The sequence below is a fragment of the Schistocerca piceifrons genome, chromosome 6 (genome assembly GCF_021461385.2).
Source record: "Schistocerca piceifrons isolate TAMUIC-IGC-003096 chromosome 6, iqSchPice1.1, whole genome shotgun sequence".
Taxonomy (NCBI): Eukaryota; Metazoa; Arthropoda; class Insecta; order Orthoptera; family Acrididae; genus Schistocerca; species Schistocerca piceifrons.
Window position 1 is genome coordinate 175,668,265 of NC_060143.1, and position 13,344 is coordinate 175,681,608.

At 40.8% G+C, this 13,344-nt stretch overlaps 1 protein-coding gene across 1 annotated transcript in view; it reads left to right on the forward strand.

Annotated features, from left to right (window-relative positions):
• LOC124802585 (transportin-3) overlaps nt 1-13,344 on the forward strand; it is a 202,926-nt gene that overhangs the window by 183,787 nt on the left and 5,795 nt on the right. Inside the window, exons 15-16 of the mRNA XM_047263458.1 lie at nt 951-1,107; nt 1,932-2,099. Coding sequence (XP_047119414.1) covers nt 951-1,107; nt 1,932-2,099 — 325 coding nt within the window. The remainder of the gene's footprint in view (nt 1-950; nt 1,108-1,931; nt 2,100-13,344) is intronic.

Below are 13,344 nucleotides of genomic sequence, written 5' to 3' on the forward strand. Positions count from 1 at the left end.
CATAAGCTACAAAAATCGTGTAAACAAAACAAACTACTTAGTGATAGAAAGTAGTTTGAAGGATTTGGTTTGATTCTGCAGTAGTTCATTTTCAGAGAAACTATGTAATGAGAGCATTTGTTCTGTATCAGCTGTGAGAGGGCAGAGTGCTTCGTCTGGAGTCATAGTCAGTCAGTCACTCCAGAAACATTCAGCACAGGGCGAGTGGGGCAGGGCGAGCTGCTCTGACCTCAGCGGCGGCTCAAGGAACAGGCACTTAGCAAAGGTAGCTGGATTATGCCACGGGCCTCAGCATGTTAAGCAGATGGTGTGCCTCCAGCAATCAAAGGGTTAAGTATTGATGCAGAGAAGTTCCCTACTGGTCTTTATTGACTGGCTGAAGCGTATTACTCATGTGTCTCAGTTGTAATGTGCAGTCTATGGATCTAAATGCCTTTGGTTCAATTCCCTGTCAATCCTAGGACTTTACTCTGTCAGTTCTCATCTCTGACAATGCTGGTTAATGTAAAAAAAAAAGGTCAGATCAAAGATCGTAGGAAGGCAACAGTATACTACTTTTAATAGGATGATGCACAGTAAAGCACTGTGGTTCTCAAACCAACCTCTTTGTTGATGACGGCTTTATTTTATTTTATTCTTTTATGAATTTTCCTTGTCCTTCCTCCATCGCTTTCCCCTCTCTGTTTTGTCTAGTTCCTCACTACAACATTCACAATGAAGACAAGCCCATTTGTTTTAAGCTCTTCCATATTATCATGTATGTGAATTGCTCTTATGAAAGATCACTTTGGCTGTGAAAAATATTTATATATGCCAGTGTAGTGCTGAACCATTATTAAACTGACACACGGGGCTATTAGTTGAAAAATATAATTTCTGTGAATATGGAGTGCCTTAATACTTTTGACATGTACAACTTTTTCAGTAACAGTTTACATTTTACATTACAGGTTCTTACAGAGAGCACCAGTGGCATTTCTGCAAAGTGCAGCATTAACTTCTATTTTACAATGTGCATTACTTGCATGCACTTTAGATCATAGAGATGCCAATGCATCAGTAATGAAGTTTTTTTATGATCTGATACACTCAGGAAGAGCTCGAGAGGTAAGAGACAGTGAAATATTTATTGAAGTTTAAAGGGTGAATGAGATCTACAGATGCCAACTGTTTTCATATCAAGTTATTTATAACGGAAATATTCTCCTTTATTACCACATCAAGTCTGATCCCTGTTTGAGTTGAATGATATCTTGTTCCAAAAAGGCTGTCACACAGGCCTTGTTGCCATGATAGTGCATAATATGTAGCACATTCCACACAGGTTTCTCAAAAATGAAAAGAGGTTCTCACAAATAGAACAGTGCATATTTGTGCACATGTTTACATTTACATGATGAGTGAAATACATCGTGAATCCAAAATTTTTGAAGAATGTTGTTGAACTCTGTACACAGAATGCTTTTTAGCTATTGTTTTTATTTGTGCAAAACCTGTTTCTATTTTTAACAAACTTGTGTGGAATGTGCTGCATATTATCCACTATGATGTCAGCATGTCATGTGTGATGCAGTCATAATGAAACAGGACATATAACAAGTTTTTAGAAGCTCAGAGGATGAGAGTCTTCAATTTGAAACCGGTCATCAAGAATAAATGGTACTGAATGAGATCTTGATTATTAAAGCTCATCGATAATATATGCAGATCGCTGTGTTCTGTCTCTAATTATGAGAAATTTCAATCTTTATTGAATGTTAGCCATCAAGTATACAATTACAGCCCCCATCCCCACCCATCTTTGTCTCTCTCGTTTTTTGTTGATATCAAGGCCAACCATAATGTCCATTGACATTTGCTAATCTTAGGTGACATCTTTGTTCCTTTTTGTAAATGCTGTGATGTAAGAACACTTATTGTTTGGTTTACAGGAGGAAGCAGATTTCAAAATACGAAAAAGTCTTGTTGAAGGTATCATCCGTGAACATGGACAGACTCTCATTAGTAATTTAATCCATGCTTGTGTCTTCTACTTGCATTCCTACATGCTCTCTGATGTTGCTGATGTTATCATGGAATTAATGCATAGTGACAGAACTGTAAGTATGAATGTTTTTAATGCATTACCTTATTCATTTACTTACATAAAATACACACAACCACCCAAAAGCAAGACTCGTATTCCATGACCACGGTAGTGTCTGTTCCGGTGCCTGTGTTGTGAATGTCTGTTTGTAAATGTGTGTACCTGTGCTAGAAAATGAGTTATTGCCCAAAAACTTGTGTGAATGCTGTTTTCTGTTAAAGAGTTTATGTGCTCCACACATTGATCTGTTGTATGGGAGTTGATTCTTTCCATTGTTTTACATAATGTTCTAGCCAGGTATTTCAGTTATTGTTATTCATTTGCTTTGTTGTTCCTAATTTTTGCCATATTATTTATAGCAGCTGCTAACTTCAGTGCTGGTTTGTTCTGGTGTTTTCCAGTAACAATCTATAATTTTGGCATTATGGTCACTAGTTTACTGACATAATACAGGGCATGGGCGTACCCAGCGAGGGGGAGGGGGTGTGTCAGCTTCACACCCCCCCACCCCCCCCCACCCCCCCCCCCCCCCGACGATATTCGCAGTTTTTCCCTAGTTTACTGTTTTATTTAATAAGAAATGCTGCACGTTTTCTCAGATAGTACAAGTGCATTCTTGTATTTAAAATGTTTATCAAAAGCAGTTTTTCACTGGCTTACTGTTTTATTTAATAAGAAGTGCTGTATGTTGTCTCGAGTCCTTGTTTCCTGAGACTAGTATGACCTGTGACCTGCCCTCCCCCCCCCCCCCCCCCCCCCCTCCCCAGTTCAGATCCTGGGTACGCCCTTGATACAGGGTGTACATAAAGTCTGGGAACACTTTCACTTATTTATTGCACAAGAACCAAACATTGTACAGATATCATACATATTTCATTTTGAAGAGAAACACTGAGAGATTTCCCCACCCCCAAACCCCCCCCCCCCCCCCCCCACCCCACCCCACCCCCCGCCCTCCAAATGTATATACTGCCACAGCATAGTTTGGTAATTTGCCGATAGTCAGCGTTAGTCACAAACATGATGAGTTCAGGTACGGAGCGAGCTTTCTGTGTGTTGGAGTTCAACAAAAACACCAGATCTCACTCTGTGTTACTTTTTTTCCGGAACACATTAAAGATCTGGTGTATGTACTGCCTCTACCACATGATGTAGCAGAGTTCTGGAAGAGAATATGGGAAGCAACTGCCACAGTCGACAAGCCATGCTGGGATGGGTATGGTAAGAATTTGATTACCATATTGACATCTGGCGGGTCACTCATTGTTCACGTATCGAATGTTTGTGGAAACAACTTTCAGAGCTTCTCTTCAAAATGCAAAATGAATGACATCTGTAAATTGTTTAGTTCTTGTGCAATGAATAATTAAAATTGTTCCTGGACTTTATGTACACCCTGTATATATTATGTATTCATACCACCTTTCCCCCTTAATGGCAGACTTTGTAAGCAGTGGGAGGTAGTGTTTTATAAATCTTGCTAACTAGCCTACAAAAGACTTTCATTTCAAGAATATCTGCTTGTGTACTTCCAAGCAAGCTGCTTTGTGCACCTCATTTTACCTGCTTCATCTCTTTGGGATCAATATTAAGAGGGCTGAAGAGTATTTGTAGTTCCTGCTCAGAATGACAATTATTCTCTCTTCAGATAACGGCATTTTAAGTGTATAAAGTAACTCCGCAAATAGGTCCAATTAACCATTCAGTGTCAGTCAGTCATTGTGTGTTTCTTCGGATTTTGATGTATTATGGAAGGGCAAGGGACCATCAAACCACACTCCCAACTTTTGTCAGTATTCGACCTTGGGCCCCATACTTTTTAATCCACAATTGGCCTCAAATGATGATTGCACCCCATTCCACTCCTCTCACCAAAGAATATTTCAATCTGTTCTTAGAAAGTGTGATTGACCACTGCCCTCTAAATGACCATGGAGTAGAAATTTGAGGAAGTATAATACAGTGTTTCAGGTTTGCAGGTAACATTGCCCTTAACCCTTTGGCTGCTGCAGCCATGTCGAGCGCGCCGTTGAGGCATCCTAAACCTGTTACCTGTGCTAATGGCTTTCCCCACAGACCGTTGCCTGCAGCTGAGCTCACCGCTTGGCCGATCACGCCCTGAGGTGCTGAATATTTCTCAAGCCAGGGCATTCGCGGCTGTCTCGCCTTCGAAGTGTGATCACTGACACACAATGTATCTCGATACTTTTTCCGTGGCTTTGAATCTGCAGATGAATTACTGGACACACATGATGTGCATTGAAACTGTGGATGTTGCTAAGAATCACTGTAATAAACAACATGTAGAATTAATTATTGTTAGCTTTGCCATCTTAAGCTTACTGCAATTAATGAAAATGAATTTCACATCAGATGCGTTTTGCTTTTATTTACAAAGCATCTTCTGTATTCACTGGTTTTCCTGTTTCATGTTTACATGCTTTGCACACCACTGCCTTCCCTGTCTTCATTAGCGGAGGTTGACAGCTAAAGACAATGTCTTTGTACACATATAGCTGGCAGTCTTTTTTGCCGTTTCCATAAGTGAAGTGAGCTAGTGCCAATGCAGGGGAAGAAAAAGCTGAAAACTTCAAAAAAAGCTGCCAGCTATATGTATACAAAGACGTTGTCTTTAGATGTCAACCTCCGCTAATGAAGAGAGGAAAAGTATTAGTGTGCAAAGGATGTAAACTTGAAGCAGGAACACAAATGACCACAGAAGATGCTTTGTAAATAAAAGTGAAACGTGTCTAGTGTGAAATTCTTCTTCATTAATTGCCGTAAGATTAAGATGGCAAAGCTAACAATAATTAATTGTTAGATCTGCTGCAGAAGATGGCCATGCAAACAAATGTGATGATTGTTTAAATCAGCAATGTAGTACTACGCTTGTTTTAATTTTATGCTTAACGTATGTAATAGATTTAATGGCATCTGAGAAATGCAGTTTGTGTTTTTGAGAGTGCAGTAACACTTTTGTAAAATGGCTTCAAAGTCAGAAATACTAAGTGTTGGAGTATCTTTTACACCCTCTGAATATATTTTCCATCCTCCTTTTTAATCCGGGCTTTGTAGGCACTGGTGATGTTAAAAACATATTTTTTGTTTTTATTTTATTTTGTATACAATTTTTGTATTTTTCATATTTTTTATTTCCTTTTTGTTGTCATTTACTTTTAGAAAATTATCAATGCCTCTTCTCTTCTGAGTGATTATAGATGGTTAATAATTTTGTTTAGAGTGATAGGCCTCAAAACATGGCACTACACTCAGTGGGATGTAGAATGCTCTACATTCATATCTCGTTTCTCAGCGCACTTTCTGCTTCAAGCATACTGCGCACCAACGCATTTGCGTACGTTTCTTCGAGTTTTCCATCTCGGTGGCCTTTAGAAAATGCCTCTCAGTAAATCTTAGAGGATTCTCATTCCAGAGCATCTTCCTCTGCCAGCTTTCCTCCATTCTTTTGCATAAGCTTCAACAAGCTCTCTTACAAGATGCAAATGAAATTCCACTAGTTACATTTTTCGTCCAGTTACTACTCTGTGGAGAGCAGGGGCATTTAAAATGCACAGATCCACTACATGGAAAAAGAACTTTTTGTACCACTGGACAGCCTTTCGTACTGATTGCACTGAACTCAGCAGCATGTCACAGCAGTCAACAGCACCCGTACTCTTGTTGTAGTCTGCAACACATTGTGGTTTCCGTAATCTTTCACCTGTCTTTCTGTTTGTCTTTTCCATTTCAATAATTTCTGCGGTATTACAGGTGGTCAGCATTCACACGTCTTTTGTCACACCATTTCATCGCAAGGATTGTGTTAGTGGACATAAACTGTATTTCTCCTTGTTTTAGTTCTGTAATTTTGGCATGTTGCATCTGTTTTTGCAAACAGTACCAGATGTGTTTCTTCCATGGTTATGAAGCCAGAGGAACAGGTCTTGGTTTGAATACCAATTATCGACATAGAGCATATGTCCCCTTCCTAAAAATGGTTTCATCAATGTTGTTACTATGTCGCCACTTTTCCCCAGATTGTGGAAGTCAAGTTCAGTATTTATGCCCGTGTAAACAATGAAATCCAGGATATAACCCGTCTGGCAGTTGCATAGCACAAATGTTTTTATTCCAAACCTACTTCTTTTGGAGGGTTGCAGAGCTTTTGGTACGGATGAAATGTGCTGCAAAATGTTGTGCAAATTTTATCAACAATATACCTAATTTTAAATAACCTGTCTCCTTCATTGCTGACAGAGTTATCACTGAAGTGAAGCATTCTTAAAAGTGTTCAAGAGTATGTCTGTGGACCAATAGTCACTGATTTTCAGCTTTTTCACACGAGCTATTAGCATACAAACAGCGACAAAGGAATGCAGTTCCTCAAAACCTGTTTCTTTCCGTTTGGACAAACGAGAATGCTCTGATTCTGGCGTATTTTCTTTCGTATATATAAAAAATCTGTTGGTTTCATCTGTTACAAATTTCATCAGTTCTTCTGTTAAAAATGTCAGGAAATATAACAAAACACTCGAATCTGGCCCTAAACCACACTTGTGCCCAGAAGGTGAAGCATCAAGCGCATGCATAAGTGGACAAAAATCACTTTTCTTCCAGTAAAACGTGTCACTAAAGTAAGCTCTTTCCACTGGCACTTCATTATCACTCTCAGGCCCATCAGATTCTGAATGATATCCCTCCCTTGTTGACAGATGCATTGTTCCAGCTGAAGTACTCGGCACAGGACTGTTAATTCAAGATTCAGTCGAAGAATAATCACTATCATCGCTGCCAAACCTTCATTCTCACTGTTGCTTCTAGTGAGAATTTCGATGATTTCTTCACCTGTACAACCATGACTGCATGCCATTTTCTTCTCATAACGTTAACAGCATCAACAGTCAGTAAAAGCGTCGACGAAAACTGCAGCACAAGAATACAGCATCAAACACTCACGAGACTTCAACTGTGCCGGCGGAACGCTGAACAGCTACTAGGCGCTCGGCACGAATATACGACTGGGCGCGTTAACGCTGCCAGAGGCCACAGGGGAAGAAGCGGCAGTGCGTATCAACATGTCAGGAGGTCACAAGTGCCACTAAGGTGGTATGCATAGACACGTTCAGAGTACCGGGTAGAAGGACTGGTGGCACATGTAAACACATTCAGAGCACACAGGGACAGGTACAAAGGCACGCGTTAACACATCCAGAGCAGTTAAAGGGTTAAATCAACAGATGAAAAAGTATTACAGGATGTAGTGGATACCATTCAAGCTAAAGGAAGGAGTTACGGACTGAAAATCGAAACAACAAAAACAAAAGTAGTGGCCCTAGCAGGAAATAAAATGGTGAAGATAATGCAGAATCAAGGAATATTAGAACATGGGCAAAGCTTTAAATACCTAGTAAGCAGAATAGAAAGTGACTGGAGGAAGACCACAGAAATTAAAACCGAAAAACAATGGCAGAGAGGCCCTTTTGTAAGAAAAAGGGAGCTTCCTGCAGCAGTGCAGACAAATATTTGAAGAAAAGTCTAATAAAATGTTTCAAAAGGTGTATCCTGTGTGTTGCTGAGATGTGGACAGCGAGGAAGAAAGATAGAACTAGGCTTTTTTGGTGGAGGCTACAAAGAACAAGTTGGATGGCTAGATTGAAAAATGAGGAGATACTGAGAAGAGTGGGAGTGCAGAGAGGATTACTGAATGTATTAAAATTTTCTCACGATTCGGCTCTGAATTGAACTTCTGGGAACGGGCGCTGATAACCTCGCTGTTGTGCGCCCTAAAACACTAATCATCATCATCATGAATGTATTAAAAAAGAAGAGGCTAAGAAGCTAATAAAAACAGCCTTAAATAGTTATGTGGAAGGGAAGGAGAGATTTCAGATCCTGGATATGTACTGGACCGCAGCACATACAACAACATTACAAAGGAAGCAATGGACCTCAGGAAATAGAGGCACAAACAACATAGCAGAAAACTGATGTCAGTACAACAATAATTAGACAAAGATAGATATTCATAATCAATTGTTTCTCACTAGGGTACCAAAGAATTAATAGTGGCATAAAGAAAGCATCAACCGAAACAAAAGTCTGATGATGCACTGTCGGAGGGAAATCTCTTAAGACAAAAAAGGGGTAAAAAAAAGTAGTATAACGAGTGACATCACTTATTATGTACTGAAAATGTAAAATAAAGCACATGGGTCACATGGAAATTGTGTGTCCGTCCCCTGACAACCTTTTGGTCAATATTGCGTTCATGTAAAATTTTCTTCTCCTTCTTCGTTGTAAAATGCCTCCATAGCAAAACGGTTAGTTTCACTACCTTCAGTGGGGAAGGATTTGTGTTTAATTCCTGGTACCTCCTCAGATTTTTTCTGAGGTAGGGAGGCATGGAGCGGCGTCCATTCAGACCCAAGGCGCCGAATAAGGAGCTGCTTGGACATAAAAGCAGTGGCGTCATCAAGATTCATCTTTTGGCAATAACGGCTGAAGGGATTGACGATATGCTGATCACATGTCCCACAATCATAAATTGTTCCTCTTGCTGCCTTGTAGGCAGCAGTTGGCCATTTGCAGCAGGTCTAAGACCGAAACCTTGAGCGATGGTCATATTTACGTATCTTTGATGTATTTCCCAAAGTAGTGAAGCCTTGAGAAGTAGTTGCCATGATGTTTTCCCCCTCCTCCTCTATTCTCTTTATTGTGAGTTTGGAATAGCAAGCAATTACTGCAACCCTGTCTTTCACACATTCTAATGAGACTTTGCTTCTTCATTTGCCTCTTCCAACATAAATTGGGCAACAGTTGTCTAAGACAGCAGCGCTATCAGAACAACTGAATAGACATTCTCGGTGCTAGGGATGAGAATTTGTTTGTGGACAGGGGCTAATTACTTTGTGCAACCTCTATATGTTTGCACAAGGTTGATACTTTGTTGAGAACTAACTAGGTATTGGTGCTATTTTTACTGCCGAAATTTTCCTTAAAGGAAACTACATCATTTCAGAAAAGTCTGAGATTGTGACTAATACTAACTGTAAAGCCATTAACATGAAGGGCAATGATCCTGTTACACACTGCTGGGACACACAAGACATTTCTTCAGTGTCTGTAGATGACTCCTTCATCTAGGATAATGTGCTGTGTCCAGCCTGTCATGAGAATTTTGATCCAGGAACAAATGTGTTCAAGTATTGTACAGAAATATACAGTGATAGCCAGAACATTATAACCACTGATTTACTATTGACACAAACCCATCCAGGTGATAGCAGCATCACGTGTTGAGGAATGACTGCTAGTCAGACACATGCGCGGTGCATATAGTATCATTGAGCATGCTGTCTGTGTGTAGAATGGGCAAGGTGCAGTAATGATTTAAGTTTGACCGAGGGCAGATTGTGATGGCCCAGAGGTTCATCACAAACATTTTGGAAACTGCATGACTTGTCTGGTGTTCGAGGAGTGGTGTGCTGGGTGTCTTCAACAAGTAGCGAAACCAAGGGGAAGCCACATCCAGACATCGTGGGGTTGAGCGTCCGCCTGTGAGTACAGGTGTCAACATCGTATTTTGGGCAGACTGGTGAAATAGGACAGGCAACAAACTGTGACTGAACTAACATCAGACTTTAATGCTGGGCAGAGTACAAGTATGTCTGAATGCACAGTGCACCAGACACTGTTGAATGTCACAATATACCTTCAACATACAATTGTCAGTTGAGAGGCTGTTGTAACTATATTTCATATTAGTTCTATCTTCAAAGGTGACTGCTGTCTCCTAGAACTTGATCAGTCTTGCTGTGTGAGGATTTGGTGGACTCTAAATTCCAAAACCAGCAACTGGACAGCATTGTCACTCTTGTAATAGTTAAATTCTATTCATGCCTCTTTGACTACTGTGGAGTTTGACAGTGGAACATTGTTTAAATTGGATAGCAAGTCTGCATGTTACGCTTGGACCAGCAAAACAAAGAAGTTACCTGTTGAGCACAGAAGGGGCAATGTTGAGCACAGAAGGGGCAATACCATCAATTCCCCATTAACTATGCATGACATATGGCTGTGGCATTGGCAGCTGTGTGTTTCATATTGAAAGCATTCATTGTGTTCCTCACAAATGTACAGTTTTGAGGTTCGTTTGCAAGGCTTATAACTGTCTTAACACTGCTAAACACTTTTGCTGCTAGCTCAACATGTTCTGTATCTTATAATAAACACACCACACAAAGAAACAAAACTTTTAAATGGCAATAATAATGTTTGGCCTTGTACAAACATCAACCCATGTGAGATTGGCTTTCTGTGACAGAGAAGAGTTTGACTGTGTAACATGTTTCGATGAGCATTGTACTTAAGGATGTCAAGACAAAATTTCTATGGGCTCTATTTTGTAAACATCATACAGGAGGTCCAGGCTGCAGGTAAATGATATGCAACAGGACTTAACTGAAACATTGTACATTTTTAAGGTCACTCACCTTAACTTTTGACCTTGAATATCTCAATAGATGTCTTCTTTTAAACTGATGATAAAATTTTACACAGAAACAAGGACCAGTGGCTGAACCATCTACATTAAAACACTTGGGAACTACAAACCTGTAAAACTCCTCAGATGAATTGGATACATCTATAGCCTCAAATATTGCTGTAGTTACATTAAATTACAGTCTGGCATACTTTGGGATTTCCCTGGTGAAAAAGGTGACATTGGGGGGAAACATACAGTAAATGGATATACAGTTTGGGAGAGAATGCAGAGGCTGAAATAAATGCGGGATTTGAAATCTTCATGCAGTTGAAAGAGCACCATAAGCAGTGATAAGATCCAAATATTGGCACTTCTTCTGAAACGTTGCAGCATTTGAAGGACTGAAAATTAATTTGGTGCCTCAAACTATTTAGTGCGAAAAGCAAAACAATTAGTTACGGAGTGTGGTATTGTAGCAACTTTTAATCTGAGACCTAGGTGTGTCCTAAGTGAACATGTTATAAACTATGTCATAGAATTCTACAGCAGAGAAGACATGCATTTTGCCTGGGAGGAATGATTTTGTTTGTCAAGGAAAATAGTTTGAGGTTTCGTAAACAAAAACGACTGGTGTTGGAAAATCAAGATGAAATGTGCCAAGCATTAAAAACTGAACATCCAGGACTGAAAATAGGACATCCAAATTCTGCTAGTTATGACCCAACAAATGTGTTGTAGCTGATACAACTAGTACCCATAATGTGAAAGTATGCAGTATTCATCAAAACATGAAGCTCATGTTGGAAGATTCCAGATTGAAAGAGCTGACACTTGATGTTGACTGTCAGCTAGTACAAACACTGTCTAGCTCAAATCATTTGTAATCCTGCACAGCCGAAATGGTATATGTCAACATGTGAGAACTACCCCAGTACACATTCTACACACATCAATAAAAGTTTTGCATCACCCCGGTTCCCAGAACTCCTGAAGATAGACGTTGACTGTGGGTATTGTGTCACAGATACAGTCCCGTTGACTGTTCAGAGATGTCACTAAACCCGCCCAAAGATGTATACAACCATGCATGAGCAGCACCTATTAGACAGGGGGGTCCGACAGCCGATCAGTACCAATCATTCCACCAGGAAGGAGGTACACAGCTCATGTTGTCTGTAGTTCAACCATACCTAGACGGTCAATACCACGGTTCGATCGTGTCCGCATTGTTACTTTGTGATAGGAAGGGCTCTCAACAAGGGAAATGTCCAGGCATCTCGGAGTGAACCAAAGCAGTGTTGTTCGGATGTGGAGGAGATACAGAGAGACAGGAAATGTTAATGGCATGCCTCGCTCAGGTCGCCCAAGGGCTACTACTGCAGTGGATGACCGCTACCTACGGATTGCGGTTGAGAGGAACCCTGACAGCAAAGCCACAATGTTGAATAATGCTTTTCGTGCCGCCACAGAACGTCGTGTTAAGACTCAAACTGTGCGCAATAGGCAGCATGATGTGCAAATTCACTCCCGACGTCCATGGCGAGGTCCACCTTTGCAAACGCGACACCATGCAGCATGGTATATATCGGCCCAGCAACATGCCGAATGGACCGTTCAGGATTGGCATCATGTTATCTTCACCTACAAGTGTTGCATATGCCTTCAACCAGACAATTATCAGAGATGTGTTTGGAGTCAACCCGGTTAGGCTGAACGCCTTATAGACATACTGTCCAGCGAGTGCATCAAGGTGGAGGTTCCCTACTGTTTTGGGGCAGCATTATGTGAGGCAGACGTATGCCACTGGTGGTCATGGAAGGCACCGTAACAGCCGTACGATACGTGAATGCCATCCTCCAACCAATAGCGCAACCATATCGGCAGCATATTGCCGAGGCATTCGTCTTCATGGACGACAATTCGTGCCCCCATCGTGCACATCTTTTGAATGACTTCCTTCAGGATAACAACATTGCTCCACTAGAGTGACCAACATGTTCTCCAGACAACATGACCCACCAACCACTGTGGGGGACCTATGCCGAATTGCCATTGAGGAGTGGGACAATGTGGACCAACAGTGCCTTGATGAACTTGGGGATATTATGCCATCAAGAATACAAGCATGCATCGGTGCAAGAGGACATGCTACTGGGCATTAGAGGTACCGGTGTGTACAGCAAACTGGACCACCACCTCTGAAGGTCTCGCTGTATGGTGGTACAACATGCAATGTGTGGTTTTCATGAGCAATAAAAAGGGCGGAAATGATGTCTATGTTGATCTCTATTCCAATTTTCTGTACAGGTTCCAGAACTCTCGGAACTGAGGTGATGCAAAACTTTTTTTGTGTATGTAATGAAATACCTAGGAGAGTTGTTTCACAAAAACAGATAGGATAGAACAACTCTACAAGCGTGCCGTTTTTCTGTCGAAGACTTCTTGAAAATCTTAGAGACAAATTAAAAAGAGCTCCTCCTGCACTCCTTTTCACAGCGATCCAACAGTCTGAATTTCTAATCATATGACAGTGGTTGCACGTAGCTCTTTTCTGAAACCATGCCACGAATCTGCAAGCAGCTTGTGTTTTGTGAAAATGGCACTTAGCTGGGAAAGGGTAACACTTTCAAACATCTAACTAAAAGTGGAAATATTTGGAGACATCTTCCTTACTTCCCTTTTTACACTGTTTTCCCTGCTCTCATTTTTAGAACAATTGGCTACGGGTTTCCTCTAATGCTGTACTTAATCAGATAGGAAAGAGGTTTAGAGA